The sequence below is a fragment of the Triticum aestivum genome, chromosome 1A (assembly GCF_018294505.1).
Source record: "Triticum aestivum cultivar Chinese Spring chromosome 1A, IWGSC CS RefSeq v2.1, whole genome shotgun sequence".
NCBI lineage: Eukaryota > Viridiplantae > Streptophyta > Magnoliopsida > Poales > Poaceae > Triticum > Triticum aestivum.
Window position 1 is genome coordinate 575,559,509 of NC_057794.1, and position 16,410 is coordinate 575,575,918.

At 44.6% G+C, this 16,410-nt stretch overlaps 1 protein-coding gene and 1 pseudogene across 1 annotated transcript; one reads left to right on the top strand and one right to left on the bottom strand.

The window, feature by feature from the left end:
* Positions 1-3,013: 3,013 nt before the first annotated feature.
* LOC123069090 (transcription factor WRKY19) lies at positions 3,014-4,502 on the top strand. The gene is made up of 2 exons (XM_044491842.1): positions 3,014-4,082; positions 4,132-4,502. Exon 1 carries the CDS (start codon positions 3,180-3,182, stop codon positions 3,921-3,923), a length of 744 nt encoding a protein of 247 aa, XP_044347777.1. The 5' UTR covers positions 3,014-3,179; the 3' UTR covers positions 3,924-4,082; positions 4,132-4,502.
* On the bottom strand, positions 4,109-6,100 carry LOC123069107 (uncharacterized; annotated as a pseudogene).
* Between the last annotated feature and the right edge of the window lie 10,310 nt (positions 6,101-16,410).

Sequence of the window (16,410 nt, forward strand, 5' to 3'; positions counted from 1 at the left end):
TTTTAGTAATTCTCATGGACACAATACTAGAATTGCCATGGTCATATTACTAAAATTGCCATGTTAAGTTACTAAAAATGCCATGATCCATAAATTAAATTTGACGTGGTTATTACTAAAATTTCCATGATCAATTGATAAAAATTGTTGTAAAAAGTAGTTAAAATACAATGGTAACTTTAAATCTAGAATGAAAACTAGATCAAACATGTCATGACAATTTTAGTGTAAACACTATGACAACTTTAATGTAAGCATCATGATAACTTTTGGCTCAAAAACAGATCGTCAAAACATATCAACATGAATATAATTTTAAAAATCTCGTCGAGTCAGATTTAATGATGAAAACGAATTTTCAATCAAATTTTTTATTTAGGAGATAAAACAATTTTAAGTCTTAAAACCAAAAAGATTACCGATGATGTCATCTGTTTTGACGTGGCAAAATAGATGGTAATGAATGCCGTTGGACCATGTTGCTTCGTGTCACATGTGTGGCACTTATCATTTGGGAAACTTTAAGAGTAAAAATGAACACACTGCTACGGTGATTGGCCGACTTGGTCGTGCCGCGATTCAGGCAAGGGGAGTTACCAATAAGCGAGACATAGCTCCTTCGACCGTCGGAGGAGTGCGGTGAATTTTTTTAACACGGTACATACACACATACACCCATCCCTATGAATACATGTACAGACACCCTACTTCTATGATCATCTCCGAAAGACTGAACCAACAAATCATCTTGAAAATCACGAAGTCGCTACACATGTCTTCGTAGTCAACTAAAACGTCTTCTGGCGGGTTGCTTTCACCGTATAAAATCTAAACATCTCTGCTGGAAAGGCACTTTGGCGCGCCTGGGCGCCAACCAACTGCAAATTACACATCTGGTTAGCCATGAGAAGACGCATTTGGACCGCGATCGACGCTTGCGCCATGGTCTGACCTCCCATGTCGTCTTCCCTCTGTGCCACAAGAGGCGGAGACTGCAGACCATATTGCGCTAGGCTGCGTCTACGCGAGAGAGGTGTGGCACACCATGTTGGCTCATGGTGGTCTTGCGCACCTTGTGCCCGCTGATGCACTTGTTGAGTGGTGGCCGAACTTTCGTGTCCTCATCCCGCGGTCACATCGTCGGGGCTTTGACTCCATCGCCTTGCTCTGCATCTGGATGCTCTGAAAGGAACGGGATGGCCGGGTATTTCAGCGTGCTGTTGTGATGCCGCGCGAGCTGTGCCATCGCATGACGGCGGAGATAGACCTCTGGAAGCTCTCGGGCTCTACCGAGTTGATCGACATCTGGAGATAATTGTCTCTCTGCTCTAGGGCATTGTTTTACGGCCGCGATAGCTAGGATGCCCTTTCCTTTGTTATGTCACGTTGTATCTTTGTAACCGCGGATGTTTTCCACCGGATTCTCTGTATTTCTACCTGACTCTCTTCTAATACATTGGCATGCAAGCCTTTTGTGTGTTTGCAAATAAGAAGAAGAAAAACTAACCATCCGAGGTACGTTCACATGGGTTGATTTTGAATGAAGTGTATTTTAGGTCCCTGAACTATTTCACGGGTGCCACGTAGGTCCTCGAACTATGAAAATCATCATGTGAATATTCAAAGTGCAGTAAATATGTCATCCAGGTCCAAAATCAGCTCAATATTAAAGTAGTCCGAGGACATATTCTGCTTAGCATGACACACTTATTGTACTTCGAGGATCTGAATGATGATTTTCATAGTTTGAGAACCTCTTTGATACTCTTGAAATAGTTTAAGGACTTACTATAGACTTTATTTTTGTGACCGGTTTGTCCATTTGAGATGTGTTTGGAGCGCCCGACTGTAGATATATTTAGTACGCGTGCGGCGAATTATTTGATTTGGTGTTTTGAACCGAGTCTCACAGCCCAGCGCATCCGTCCCGGGCCGTGTCGTGTCGTGTCCATGTAGAAAACCTTTTTGACGATTCCGGGCTTCACGTGCACACGCCGCGTGAAAGCAGATCGACATGACTCGCTAGCTCGACGCCCCTACTCCCTGTAGGCTAAGACCGGCCGGTTACACACATCGTTTGAACCCTTGTCTTGTTGGACCAATCCATCAGGCTGTGGAACGAGAGGGTCTCCTTCTTGCCACACCCTTGTTGTTATAAACACAATGTAGGCAAGTTGCATGATGCAGCAAACGGGGCACAAAACCACGGTGAAAGATCGAACACGGTCCCGTGTGCCACACGGACTGGCTGCTGATTGCGCCTTCTGTGTCCAGGTCCAGGGACTGTACAGCGGCTCCTTGCGTGGGCACACGGCACACGCCTCTCAGCTTGTACGTCCTCTCACTGCTCGTACGCGGGTCACGCCATGTCCACATGGTGCAAACTCCCCTTTGCTCTGCCACACGCCGATCGATCGTGCCCGTGGGCCAAGTTGGCTCTATGCTAGCCTAAAAAAAGCTTCCCACTTTCACTGCTCACTTCCCGGCAACCAGCCGCGCGCGCCGCCTTCCGGGCATCTTCCTCCCCCCTGCCGCGGCGCGGATCGACCGCACGTCCGGCGACGAGGTGACGGCACCAAGCCACGTACCGGCGCGGCACAACGCCAGGCGGAAATTTTACTTCCATGGTTACTGTCAGTCTGTCCATGGACGGCAGCGGCGACGAAACTTCCAGGAAAAGCGCGGTGAACTTCACATGCCACTCACTGCCATCCCCGTTCACCTGCGCCGCGTCGATGGGTCCAAACGAGGCGATCCGGTGAGAGGGACGCCGCTGGTTATTGCGGCTGGCCACGTCACTCGTCAGCTACCGGATTAGACAGAGAGCGTATATTCATGGCAGCCCCATGGTGGTGGCCTTGCCCAGGACCAAAATGGAGAGGAGACTAGGACCGGTCCGAGCGTGACGTGTTTATTTCCTTCTCGGTTCAAAGTCTCGCGCTTTTCTCCGGTCTTCAGTCAAACCGCGCTCGATTTTTTATAGTCCCCGTCCATCAACAGTGTTGGATTCTTTTACAAAAAAATGAACGGTGCTTGATCAGCGCTTACTTGGCCCGGGCCTATAAAAGACCTGCTCATCATCATCATCACAGGGAACGAAAACCCGCCAAGCACGCACGCGCACGCGCACGCTCATGAGAAGCTTGCCGCTGATCGACTAGCTAGAGCAGGTGCCGGGCATGGAGGACACGACGGCGACGCTGGCGACGGAGCTGGACGGGCTGCTGGCCATGGCGAGGGAGCTGGAGGAGAGGGTGGGCGGCGACCAGGGCGCGCCGGGCGCCGCCAGGGAGCTCTGCGCCGAGCTGGCCGCGTCCGTCGACCGTGCCGTGCGCCTCGCTGGGAGCGGCCCGCGCGGAGGCAATGCCGGCGGCAGGGCGAGAGTGAACGGCCAGCACAGGGGCGGCAGGAAGGCGGGGGCGGTCAGGGCGCAGGTGCGGGTGGCGTCGATGCAGGACCTGGGGTCGCTCGACGACGGGCTCAGCTGGCGGAAGTACGGCCAGAAGGACATCCTCGGCGCACCGTACCCGCGGGCCTACTTCCGGTGCACGCACCGGCACTCGCAGGGCTGCCAGGCCACCAAGCAGGTGCAGCGCGCCGCCGCCGACCCGCTGCTCTTCGACGTCGTCTACCACGGCGCGCACACCTGCGCCCAGGCCACCGCTGTCCTCGTCGGCACAGATCAGCAGCCGCCTGCTTCCTTGGGCCAGGAACAGCAGCAGCAACAGAGCTCGCCGGCTGAGGCGTCGGAAGGGATGCAGTGGCCGGCAGAGCCCTTCACGCCGCCCTCGTTCCCCTCCTCGCCGGCCGGCTGCTACACGCCGGGGAACTCCTGGTGCCAGCTTGCCGGCAACTACGGCTACGCCGCCGGAGGCGGCCTCGGGGCTGACATGGACTTCGACGAGCTGTTCTGGAATATGTAGTTTTTCTAACCGGAGTTTCAGAAGACTGTAGGCGCCGTGTCCACTATCCTACTGTATTCCCACTAGTACTTAGATTCAGACTCGTGATCATTTATCGCAATGGAAGCTATATATCTGCAGTAGATATAGCACCATCACTAGTAGAACTGTAGTGGTCATACACTAGCCACTGGAAGAACACCAAATTGATCTACAGAGACTCTGAACAACACTGGCCACTGCAATATACTCCCTCCTTACAGAGAGAGTAGTATTATGGATCAGCACATGCACAAAGCCAGTCTGTGCAGTTTATTACAGCATCAGGGGCTTCATAAGCTAGTTGAGCAACAGAAATGTACACTCACTACAGTACAATGTCATCACTAGATGCACCAGGAAAAGGTTCTCAGGGATTTACAAGCACCATTTGGGGGAACTGGTGAGAGTACCTATACTGAACTCTTCTCCTTGCTGTCCTGAGGAGCTTCAGGACTGCTCTCCTCTGCTTTGTCCAGGTTCCTCAAGGCTCCCCTCAGCCCAAGCACAATGAATAGATTGGTAAGGGTGAGAAGCGATTCCGCCGTCCCATGCAGCAAATCCACATTTGAAAGCGAGGTCCCGTAATGAACTTTGGCTGAAAGAGGATGGTGATGTATCGGCAAATACTTATTGTGTCGATCAAGGTGTGTAAGATTCACTGAAAACTTATGATATGATGCAATTACCATATATCCCAGCAGGTACTGCTCCGGGGATAAAATGCCCGTGCAATGTGCATGAAACAAAAGGGAAATAATCAATGACGTGAGAGGAGGTAATTTTCTTCTAGCTAACTAAATAGCGGAAACTAAATAATTTAAAATAGAAGAGGCCAATGTATACACTATACAGCAGATGGACACATACACATATTTTGTTCTGACACTTAAGTCCCAATCAAATGGCAAGGCTTTTTGCCAAAAGGATAACAAAAATCAAGATTCACATTAATTGAGGAACAAATTGGTTCGTTTGTGCCACACACACACGCACAGTAACATTTTGATTGATCGTGCACTCTACTGATTTCAACGTCCCTTTTCCTTCCTACTTCGTTCTACAAATTTTCATTAGTCATTATAAGTCTTCTCCAACGACCTGAATTATGTACTGAAATGCTCCAAAACAAACCAGCATCAAATTTTCTTTTCTACATGCTTGTGTTAGTCATTTGCCTTGGCTATAGTTAAAATGTTGAGCTTTGGGAAGATGCAAACATCATAAAAGCTATTGGCCGGTTGCTTTGGAACAGTATATAGAAACCTGCAGTGGTGCTCTCTTACCAAGTGTATGAACATTTTGTGTTTTAAGTTCAATCATTCCACAAACTTCCTGTGTTTACACGCACATGAGCAACGTTTTGTCGACATAGAACACATTTTGCAGATGTAAGCTGAGTGCCATGGCATTTTGAGTTGTTCAAATATATCTGACAGCCACATAATGCATGCACAATTATTTTTTCGTCTCGCCACACCATTCATGACAGCTCTCAGTTTCTCATGATGAAATCCATGTGATTTTCAATGCACAGCATCGTCTGTACTCACCAGATATATAAAATTGACCTTCTGATAGTGGCCAAATCGCCCAGTAGCATTCACATTCAGTTCTCTAACCGCTTCTAAAATGTTTGCTGCTGCTCTGCTCTTCTAAATGTACAAGTATTTTCGCTCCCCAACCACAACAACAACTAGATTGACACGTGAAAACAGCGAGACGAAAAGGGAAGAGGAGGAGGAGGGGGACGCGTACTGGTGGCGCCGACGAGCGAGGAGGAAGTAGAAGCCGAAGAGCGTGAGCCCGGGCGCCGTCTTGGACCGGGTCATGAAGTAGAGGAACCCCAGGTAGGGGAACAGCGACACGGCGAAGAGCTGCGACGCGATGCTCTGGGAGTCGACGCCGGGCGCCCACGGGTCCACGGGGAGCAGCCCGCACCGCACCACCGCGCTCCGTCCCCTCCTCCTCGCCGCCGGCGCTCTCCGTTTGGGGAGAAGGACGCTCCCGAGGAGGTAGCTGCTGCCGGGTCGTGCGGCGGGGAGCGGCCGCGCCGGCGCGCGGCAGGCGGCGGTGGCGGCCAGCATTTCGGCGCGTGGAAGGAAGGGCGAGCTCCCTCCGTTTGGGTGGCTCGCGTTGCTCTCCGGGGGATGACGCCCGGAAATGGGCTGGCCCGTAAGCCCAGCGCTTGGTCTCAAAGCTGGCTAATTGGGACATGGGCTGCGTACCGGCCCATGAGCACAATGCTCGACCAGGTACAGGCCTGGCCCGGCACGGTTTTTTTTGAAAGATCCAGCATCGCGGGCTTATCATTGATTTAGCAGAGGAGAGTTAAAACAATCGAAATCACTAATTAAGGAGTACTCGTTGCAAAGAACACTCCATTTTTCCATGTCGCGACAAGTGACGCACATGCAGCGCGCCACTTGTCGCAATCTGAGAGTTTTTCCTTTTTTTTCGTAGATTCGTTTATTCAAAACGTTTTATCTCTTAAACCGTGCGTCCAAATCTCAAACCGTTTTCACCATTGGATTCCTCGCGTTGAGATCTTCAAAACTAGATCCCATGTTGATAGGTTTTGACAAACTTTTTTTACGAAAAAACCGGATGAAAAACTGAACCGGGAACACGGTTTTTTTCCTTTCCGAAAAAGGCACGCCTGTGCCTCTCGTGGAAGCAAAACCGTGACTCTCGTGGAAGGAAAAAAACAGAAAACGCGTTTTTTTCGTTTCCGAGAGGCACAACCGTGACTCATGCGAAAACAAAACCCTGACTCTCGCGAAAGAAAAAAAAATGCGTATTTTTTTCCCTTTCCGAGAGGCACGGCCATGACTTTCGCGTAAGCACAATCATGCCTCTCGCGAAAGCAAAACCGTGACTCTCGCGAAAAAAAAAATAGAAAACGCGTTTTGTTTTTTCCTTTCCGAGAGGCACGGCCGTGACTCTCGCGAAAGCACAACTGTGCCTCTCGCGAAAGCAAAACCGTGACTCTCGCGAAAGAAAAAAAACAGAAAACGCGTTTTTCGTTCGTTTCCGAAAGGCACGGCCGTGACTCTCGATAAAGCACAACCGTGCCTCTCGCGGAAGAAAAACCGTGACTTTCGCGAAAGGAAAAAAAGAAAACGCGTTTTTTCACGCAATTTTTTTTTCGAATTTGTTTTTGATCGGAAAGCTAAGAAAGACCGGGGGAAAACCAAAACGTCGAAAAAACCTAGAAAAAAACCGATTAAAAAGCCGAAAACGCATGCGGAAAAATAAAAAAACCAAAATTCGAAGAGAGCGTTCAGAGCGCGACACGTGGCGAATGGCTGAGAGCGCGTCAAGTGACGCTGATCGTTGCGAGGCTCTCGAAGGAGCGCTCGTTAACTAGTTGCTCCCTAAAACAATTACAGAATGCTTCTTTGGCCGTAGCCTGTCCGAAGGCCAAAAGAGAAAAAGCTAGACTCTTCCGGAAGGGGCGCCGAGAGGGCACTCTAAGCTTTTAGGCCCCGCAATACTCCAGAGCTCTAAACTTTTCGTGACACATCTAAAGATATCATCATAGGATGCATTTTTTCCCTTGAAGATGCAAATGTTCCTCTCCCTCCAGATTTCCCAGCAGACGAGCATGATGATTGAGGCCGTGGCCTTTCGTGCCCGGCACGGTTATAAACGGGCCATTTCTTGGCTGTGAGGACAGGCCCACGTACAGGCACAACACAATATGAACTTGCGGAGGCTTTGGCCTTACGTAGAGCTGTGCAATTAGCTAGTGATAAAGACTATTCTGATGTTATCTTTGCTTTGGATTGCCTTTCGCTGCTCGACCAGTTACAGGCCTGGCCCGGCACGGTTATAAACGGGCAATTCCTTGGCTGTGAGGACAGGCCCACGTACAGGCACAACACGATCTGAACTTGCGGTGGCTTTGGCCTTACGTAGAGCTGTGCAATTAGCTAGTGATGAAGGCTATTCTGATATTATCTTTGCTTCGGATTGCCTTTCGCTGGTGCAAATGATGAATTCGAGATCTTGCGATCGCTTCAACATTGTTGCTGTTGTTGAAGACATCAAGTTTGCTTCTCAAAGCTTTGTTTCTGTGGTGTTCAAGCATGTTCATCGGCAAGCTAATGTAGCGGCTTATTTGTTAGCTAAATCTTGTAAGAATTTATCTAGCTTTGTGATTTTTCATTCTGTTCCGGATTGTATCTGGGACTCTTTGTAACTTGTTAAGTGATCTCTCTAAAAAAACACGATCTGTTTATTAATTTTAATTATATATATAGGAAAAACGGCGCAAATAGCATAAAAAGCCCATTGGGCTGAAACACACAGGCCAAGCTTCCCGTGGGCTAGCCCGTTTACTAGAGGAGCGCCTGGGCTTAAGGGCGTGACACGCGGGCCGACACGACACGACCCCGTTAGTAAACATGTTGGGTCGTGCCATGCCAGACACGTTTAGCCTTGGGTAGGCCGTGCCGGCCCATCTGACCAGATTTGGTCAAGCTTAGTAAACAAAATCATATTTTTTTTACCCATTCAATATTTAAATCAGTGCTAGCACAACCACGAAGTTCATTAATGACATAAAATACGAAATGCACTCTATTCATTATATACTATACTTGTAGTGAATATAATTTTCTGTAAGTCAAACTTTACAATCTCTGATCAAGTTTGTCGAGAAAAATATCTACATCTAAAGTATGGAATACATACCATTAGATACACATGCAATGCATTTTCATATTATATATATATATATAATTTTGTTTTAAATCTTCCGTTCTTAAGAAGTTGGTCTCAGTTCTCTCAACATGCAAAGTGTCCACCTCATCGTCCCCTCTAAGACCACGCATTTAGGTCTTCTATCACACTAAGCCATGCAAAATCTCCCACATAAGCAAATGTCCCCACTAAGCCCATCCATTTAAGTCTTCTCTCCCACTAAGCCATGCAAAATCTGCCACATAAGCGAACTTAGAGATTACAGTTATTTTGCATTAGTCTATGCATTTAACGTTGGAACATCATACATGTATGTTAGGTATCATTCACATTTTTTGTTCGAAATGATATTTTTAATAGTAATTCAAAGGTTTATATTCTATTTTTTTAGAGATTTTCTTTTATTGATTTTCAAGATTACATTTTCTTTTCATTAGATTTAGTTATTTTTAGCAACTATCTACGCATTTTATAACAAAGTTACCGCAACAACACACAAGGATCATCTAGTTTGTTAAAAGTTCGCAAAGTTTCACTTTTACAAAGAATCTATATGCACTATGTTAAACAGAGGGAGTTTTTCTTATCTAGCTTATCACTGGAGGCTTAGTTTAGGGACAATACCAACTTTTGAATACTATCAGAGCATCTCTAGTCTTTACCTATTCTTTAATTACCTATACCTCTCTCTATCCTTAATCCCCAATATATAAACTAAACTTTTGACGTACCTAGCCCTTCTCCTACACTTTTCGTGCACCTAGCCCTTTCCTTCAATTTTTAGAAATCTCTCTTCATCTTCTTCTTCCTTCCATGTAGACAACGACAACTTCTCTTCAGTAGATCATTCCCATGAGCTAGCTATGGCCTATGATAGATTATCCGCAAAAGTAATTTGATAGAGGCTCATTGTGCATGATGTACACGTGCAAGGAAGCAGTCGAGAAAGTGGGAAAAATTCATCTTTCACAGGTCACGGTTTGGGCACTTCTTCATGTGAATGAGTTATTTTCCTCTTCCTTGTCCCAGTGGAATGATGGTGTGGTCTAAAACAAAAGGATTCGTCAAAATCGATGATGTGGTGGTTGACAAACATGTTTCTTTGTATGTGATATTTTTCCTCTATACGTGCTCCTTCGCGTGTGGTGTGGCTTTGATCGTGACAAAGGGTGGCGGGAATGAGCTCCACCAAGAGGGGACGACAGGGAGGAACATGGTCGTGCCCGAAGAGAAAGATAAAAAAATGAAAAAGAAATCACCAGAATCTTGCTGGAGGTCGGTGGTGGTGCACAGGCATCAGGCCCATGTCCGAGGAGGAGCACCACCGAGGAGAGGGAGAGGCGTGGTATGAGAAATATTTTAATGAGAGTTGCCTCTCTCGGTCTAGTGAGGGAAAATTTTGTGGGAGGGGTCGTGGAAGCATATTTTTAGGGGAGTAAATAAAGGTTTTGCACTAGGTGGATACTAGTTCCTCAAACCAATTTTTAAGGGTATTAAAGCTTCTCAAGGGAAGGGCTAGGGATGCTCTCACATCCCACATCCTTAGTTGGCTAATGAATTATAGATGTATAGGCCTAGTTTCACTCCGCAAACAAAATTATCCATGAAGTTGGTAGTTGCATCTCCTAAACCCCAGAAAAGCCAGCGTTGGATGTAAGTCATGAAAGATAAGGATGCTTCCTAGCTATTTATTTACCCAATTTGTAAATATCACACCATATTTATGCAATATAATGATGTGCGTTTAACGATTATAGGAGTGTGCTTGGGGAGCTTCGTAGGCGGTGGTTCTCCAAATCAAATGATGAATGCATAAAATTTGACGAGTTTGATCGATTTTAAACACAGTTACATTAGAACGGTCAACTTGTTGTTATTTAAAGTTTTGAATTAGACTTTCCAAATTCCAAATCAAACCAAGAAAAAACCAGATGTACAAATTTTTACTACATATCAACAACAAGTGATGCTATTCTATGACGTATAGATCATGCATGTGATTGGAGTTGAGCTGCCTTATGTTATTCCAATAAAAAGTAGAATTTACTGAGGCGTTTCGAACAACTATTGAATCTAGAAACATAGAAGATATGTATTTTTTTATGAAGTCACCGCAATCATCTCATATTCCAAGTCCCACAAAAAAGGAAAATCAATAAACGAGTAATGGTGGCAATTCGACAACAAACCCTAGTAGACACCCTATGATCTAGAATTTTCTCACTTATGTACACATTAGACAGATAATCATGCACTTGAAAACCTCTAAAGATATTTTTAGATCCTTCATTGGAGAGCTCTCTGCCAAGATAGTAAAGATACATAGATGTACCAAGAAGGCAATAATTCATCTAAATGACACAAAATAATCTATAGAAACACGTTATTATGTTTTCAATTTTATTCCATCTAGGGTATTTAATATATTTAATCAAAGCTTTGTTATGGCATGGATTTTCGGACATCGAACAACAAACTTTAATTTACTTACAACTAGTATGTTTAAACTTACTGGAATATAGTTGTGATGAAAAATATTTTATACTTTAAAAATATTGTAAAAAATGATTATATGGTTAGTTAATAAGTAGAAGAAAATATATAATGGTTCGAACATATGTTGGGAGAATTGACAATACATTAGTAAAATAATTTAGTATAAAGAAAAATTATTTTAAGAGGCAACTATATTGACATTAAAGACTATAATTATGCTCGTCCTCGCAAATATTTTTTTTGTTGATGACTGAGGTTAACTTGTGTAATTGTTAGTCACAAGCTTCGATTTGGCGTGGTCTTCATGTACTCATAAATGCATGTGTGCATCTAGTGTCAGCCACCACAGAATCAGTCTTTCGAGACAAGATTGTTGTGAAACGCATGAACTACTATCTGAAAGAAGAAGGAAATGAGGGGCAAGAGAGTGTTGTGGCTTGTGATGTGCATGTGCATCGTCATGGTGAAACTAAAGTAAAAATGGACCCTGAAAGAAATATAATTTACAAACATCTCATCATTTTTGCACAAAATTAATAAAAATAATATAAAAACCTAAATTGTAATGTGGCCCAGATGCAACCAACAAACTCGCCGAAGATGCTCATTCCACTATCTCTGGCAGAAACCATGCCGACTTCGGGCAAGAGATACACCATTGTCTACCTTCAATTGCAGCAATTCTAGTGTGCTACCGAGCTTTGCGTTGTCATCTTCACAATTTGGGTACAACCCTTTTTTTGTGATCTCTAACATGCGATCGAACCTTAACTTCTCCCTTTCACTTTCGCATTCTCTCTATGCATCAACAATGACCCGGCGAAGATCATCATCGGGCACATCAGGTGCCTCTTGATCTTCAGCATCCCCGGTTGCAGTATCGCCGTATTTAGGGAACATAGGATAGTTGTCATCATCCTCTTCTTCTTCATTGTCTTCCATCATAACCCCTCTTTCTCCGTGCTTGGTCTGAACATAATAGTGTGGCATAAAACCCTTGTCAAACAGGTGCAAGTGAAGGGTTTTTGAGTCAGAGTAATCCTTCATATTCCCACAGACAGGGCATGGACAATACATAAAACCATTCTGCTTTTTTGCCTCAGCCACTTCGAGAAAATTATGGAGGCCCTCAATGTACTCGGAGGTGCGTCGGTCACCGTACATCCATTGCCGGTTCATCCACGTGCATTATAGAATTAAGTATATCAAAAATCATTACAAAACATTATGAATAGAGAAGTGACCAAATTAATACAAGTTCATCATCACATTAAAACCAAAGTACAGTAGTGATCAAATGTTATTACTGAAAAAATAAATACATAAAGTTCATACATAGTTCTCATAGAACAACATACAACTCTCTAGAACATCTAATTAAAACATACATTGAAACTAACATACAACTATGTAAAACATTTCAATGCAACAACAAATGAGATCATAATCGCAACTAAGCTAACAATTGATCCAACAACATTATGATACCAAGCCTCATTATCAATGGCATATTTTCTAATCTTTCTAATCTTCAAGTGCATTGCATCCATCTGGATCTTGTGATCATCGACGACATCGGCAACATGCAACTCCAGTTTCATCTTCCGCTCTTCAATTCTTTCTTCTTTCAAATAATTGTTTTTTCAAACAAATTTAACCTCTCGACAAGAGGGTCGGTTGGAATTTCCGGTTCACATACCTCCTAGATAAAAACATCTATGTCACCTTGGTCGGTATAACTGTCATAAACACTAAATGAAACAAATAGCTATAAAAGATAATATACCACATCTGAATCATAGATCGGACGAGACCCGACGGGGGCGGATACCAAAACCATGTAATAACAAACAATAATAAAAGTAATAAAATTATACAAGTAGCTATCTAAATCAAACAAGTAGCTATCTAAATCATACAAGATAAGAACAAGAGGTTCGCCACGGTGGTGCCGACGGCGAGATCGGCGCGGGCGATCGATGGCGGTGAGGACGGGGACGGGTGATACGTCTCCAACGTATCTTTAATTTTTGATGTATTAACGCCATGTTTATAATATTTTTACATGATTTTGGTATGATTTGGTTAGAACTAACCTGGACTGACGCTGTTTTCAGCAGAACTACCGTGGTGTTGTTTTTGTGCAGAAATAAAAGTCCTCGGAATGCGCTGAAAATCAACGGAGATTTATTCTGGAAAATATAAAAAAATACTGGAACGAAAATTTACCGGAGGGGAGTCCTGTGGGCCCCATGAGGGTGGAGGGCGCGCCCACCCCCCTAGGGTGCGCCCCTATGCCTCGCGGACTTCCCGTGGGGGCCCCTGACTTATTCTCGACGCCAACCTCTCTTATAAATCCCCAAACCTCCAGAAAATAACCTAGATCGGGAGTTCCGCCACCGCAAGCCTCTGTAGCCACCAAAAACCAATCGGGACCCTGTTCCGGCACCCTGCCGGAGGGGGGAATCATCACCGGTGGCCATCTTCATCATCTCGGCGCTCTCCATGACGAGGATGGAGTAGTTCACCCTCGGGGCTGAGGGTATGTACTAGTAGTTATGTGTTTGATCTCTCTCTCCCTCTCTCTCTCGTGTTCTTGATATAGCACAATCTTGATGTACCGCGAGCTTTGCTATTATAGTTGGATCTTATGATGTTTCTCCCCCTCTATCTCCTTGTGATGAATTGAGTTTTCCCTTTGAAGTTATCTTATCGGATTGAGTCTTTAAGGATTTGAGAACACTTCATATATGTCTTGCATGTGCTTATCTGTGGTGACAATGGGATATTCACGTGATCCACTTGATGTATATTTTGGTGATCAACTTGCGAGTTATGTGACCTTGTGAACTTATGCATAGGGGTTGGCACACATTTTCGTCTTGACTCTCCGGTAGAAACTTTGGGGCACTCTTTGAAGTTCATTGTGTTGGTTGAATAGATGAATCTGAGATTGTGTGATGCATATCTTATAATCATACCTGCGGATACTTGAGGTGACATTGGAGTATCTAGGTGACATTAGGGTTTTGGTTGATTTGTGTCTTAAGGTGTTATTTTACTACGAACTCTAGGGTTGTTTGTGACACTTATAGAAATAGCCCAATGGATTGATCGGAAAGAATAACTTTGAGGTGGTTTCGTACCCTACAATAATTTTTTCATTTGTTCTCTGCTATTAGTGACTTTGGAGTGACTCTTTGTAGCATGTTGAGGGATAGTTATATGATCTAATTATGTTATCCTTGTTGAGAGAACTTGCACTAGTGAAAGTATGAACCCTAGGCCTTGTTTCAACGCATTGAAATACCGTTTTCGCTCACTTTTATCATTAGTTACCTTGCTGTTTTTATAATTTCAGATTATAAAAACCTATATCTACCATCCATATTGCACTTGTATCACCATCTCTTCGCCGAACTAGTGCACCTATACAATTTACCATTGTATTGGGTGTGTTGGGGACATAAGAGACTCTTTGTTATTTGGTTGCAGGGTTGTTTGAGAGAGACCATGTTCATCCTACACCTCCCATGGATTGATAAACCTTAGTTCATCCACTTGAGGGAAATTTGCTACTGTCCTACAAACCTCCGCACTTGGAGGCCCAATGATACATCTCTGTCATATCTATAATTTTTGATTGTTCCATGCCAATATTCTACAACTTTCATATACTTTTGGAAACTTTTTATACTATTTTTGGGACTAACATATTGATCCAGTGCCTAGTGCCAGTTCCTGTTTGTTGCATGTTTTTTGTTTCGCAGAAAATCCATATCAAACGGAGTCCAAACGGAATAAAAACTGACGGAGATTTTTTTGGAATATATGTGGATTTTAGGAAGTAAAATCAACGCGAGACGATGCTCGAGGGGCCCACGAGGCAGGGGGCGCGCCCCTGACCCTCGTGGCCACCCCTTAAGGCGGTTGATGCCCTTCTTTCGCCGCAAGAAAGCTAATATCCGGATAGATATCGTGCTAAAATTTCAGCCCAATCGGAGTTACGGATCTCCGGGAATATAAGAAACGGTGAAAGGGAAGAATCTGAGAACACAGAAACAGAGAGAGACAGAGAGACAGATCCAATCTCAGAGGGGCTCTCGCCCCTCCCACGCCATGGAGGCCATGGACCAGAGGGGAAACCCTTCTCCCATCTAGGGAGGAGGTCAAGGAAGAAGAAAAAGGAGTGGGGCTCTCTCCCCCTCGCTTCCGGTGGCACTGGAGTGCCACCGGGGGCCATCATCATCACCGCAATCTTCACCAACAACTTCACCACCATCATCACCAACTCTTCCCCACTCTATGCAGCGGTGTAACCTCTCTCTTACCTGCTGTAATCTCTACTTAAACATGGTGCTCAACGCTATATATTATTTCCCAATGATGTATGGCTATCCTATGATGTTTGAGTAGATCCGTTTTGTCCTATGGGCTATTTGATGATCAAGATTGGTTTGAGTTGCATGTTTTATTATTGGTGCTGTCCTATGGTGCTCTCCGTGTCGCGCAAGCGTGAGGAATCCCCGCTGTAGGGTGTTGCAATACGTTCATGATTCGCTTATAGTGGACTGCGTGAGTGACTGAAACACAAACCCGAGTAAGGGGGTTGTTGCGTATGGGATAAAGAGGACTTGATGCCTTAATGCTATGGTTGGGTTTTACCTTAATGATCTTTAGTAGTTGCGGATGCTTGCTATAGAGTTCCAATCATAAGTGGATATGATCCAAGTAGAGAAAGTATGTTAGCTTATGCCTCTCCCTCATATAAAATTGCAATAATGATTACCGGTCTAGTTATCGATTGCCTAGGGATAAATAACTTTCTCGTAACAAAAAGCTCTTTACTAAAACTAACTTAGTTGTGTCTTTATCTAAACAGCCCCTACTTTTTATTTACTTGCTCTTTACTATCTTGCAAACCTATCCAACAACACCTACAAAGTACTTCTAGTTTCATACTTGTTCTAGGTAAAGCGAACATCAAGCATGCGTAGAGTTGTATCAGTGGTCGATAGAACTTGAGGGAATATTTGTTTTGCCTTTAGCTCCTCGTTGGGTTCGACACTCTTACTTATCGAAAACTGTTGCGATCCCCTATACTTGTGGGTTATCAAGACCTTTTTCTGGCGTCGTTGCCGGGGAGCAATAGCATGGGGTGAATATTCTCGTGTGTGCTTGTTTGCTTTATCACTAAGTAATTTTTATTTGCTGTTGTTAGTTGTTTTCTATCTTTAGTTATGGGTAGGAAACGCAAAATACCAAA

Coding starts and splice junctions, on each gene's coding strand:
- LOC123069090 (XM_044491842.1), top strand. CDS start 3,180: ATGGAGGACACGACGGCGACGCTGGCGACGGAGCTGGACGGGCTGCTG.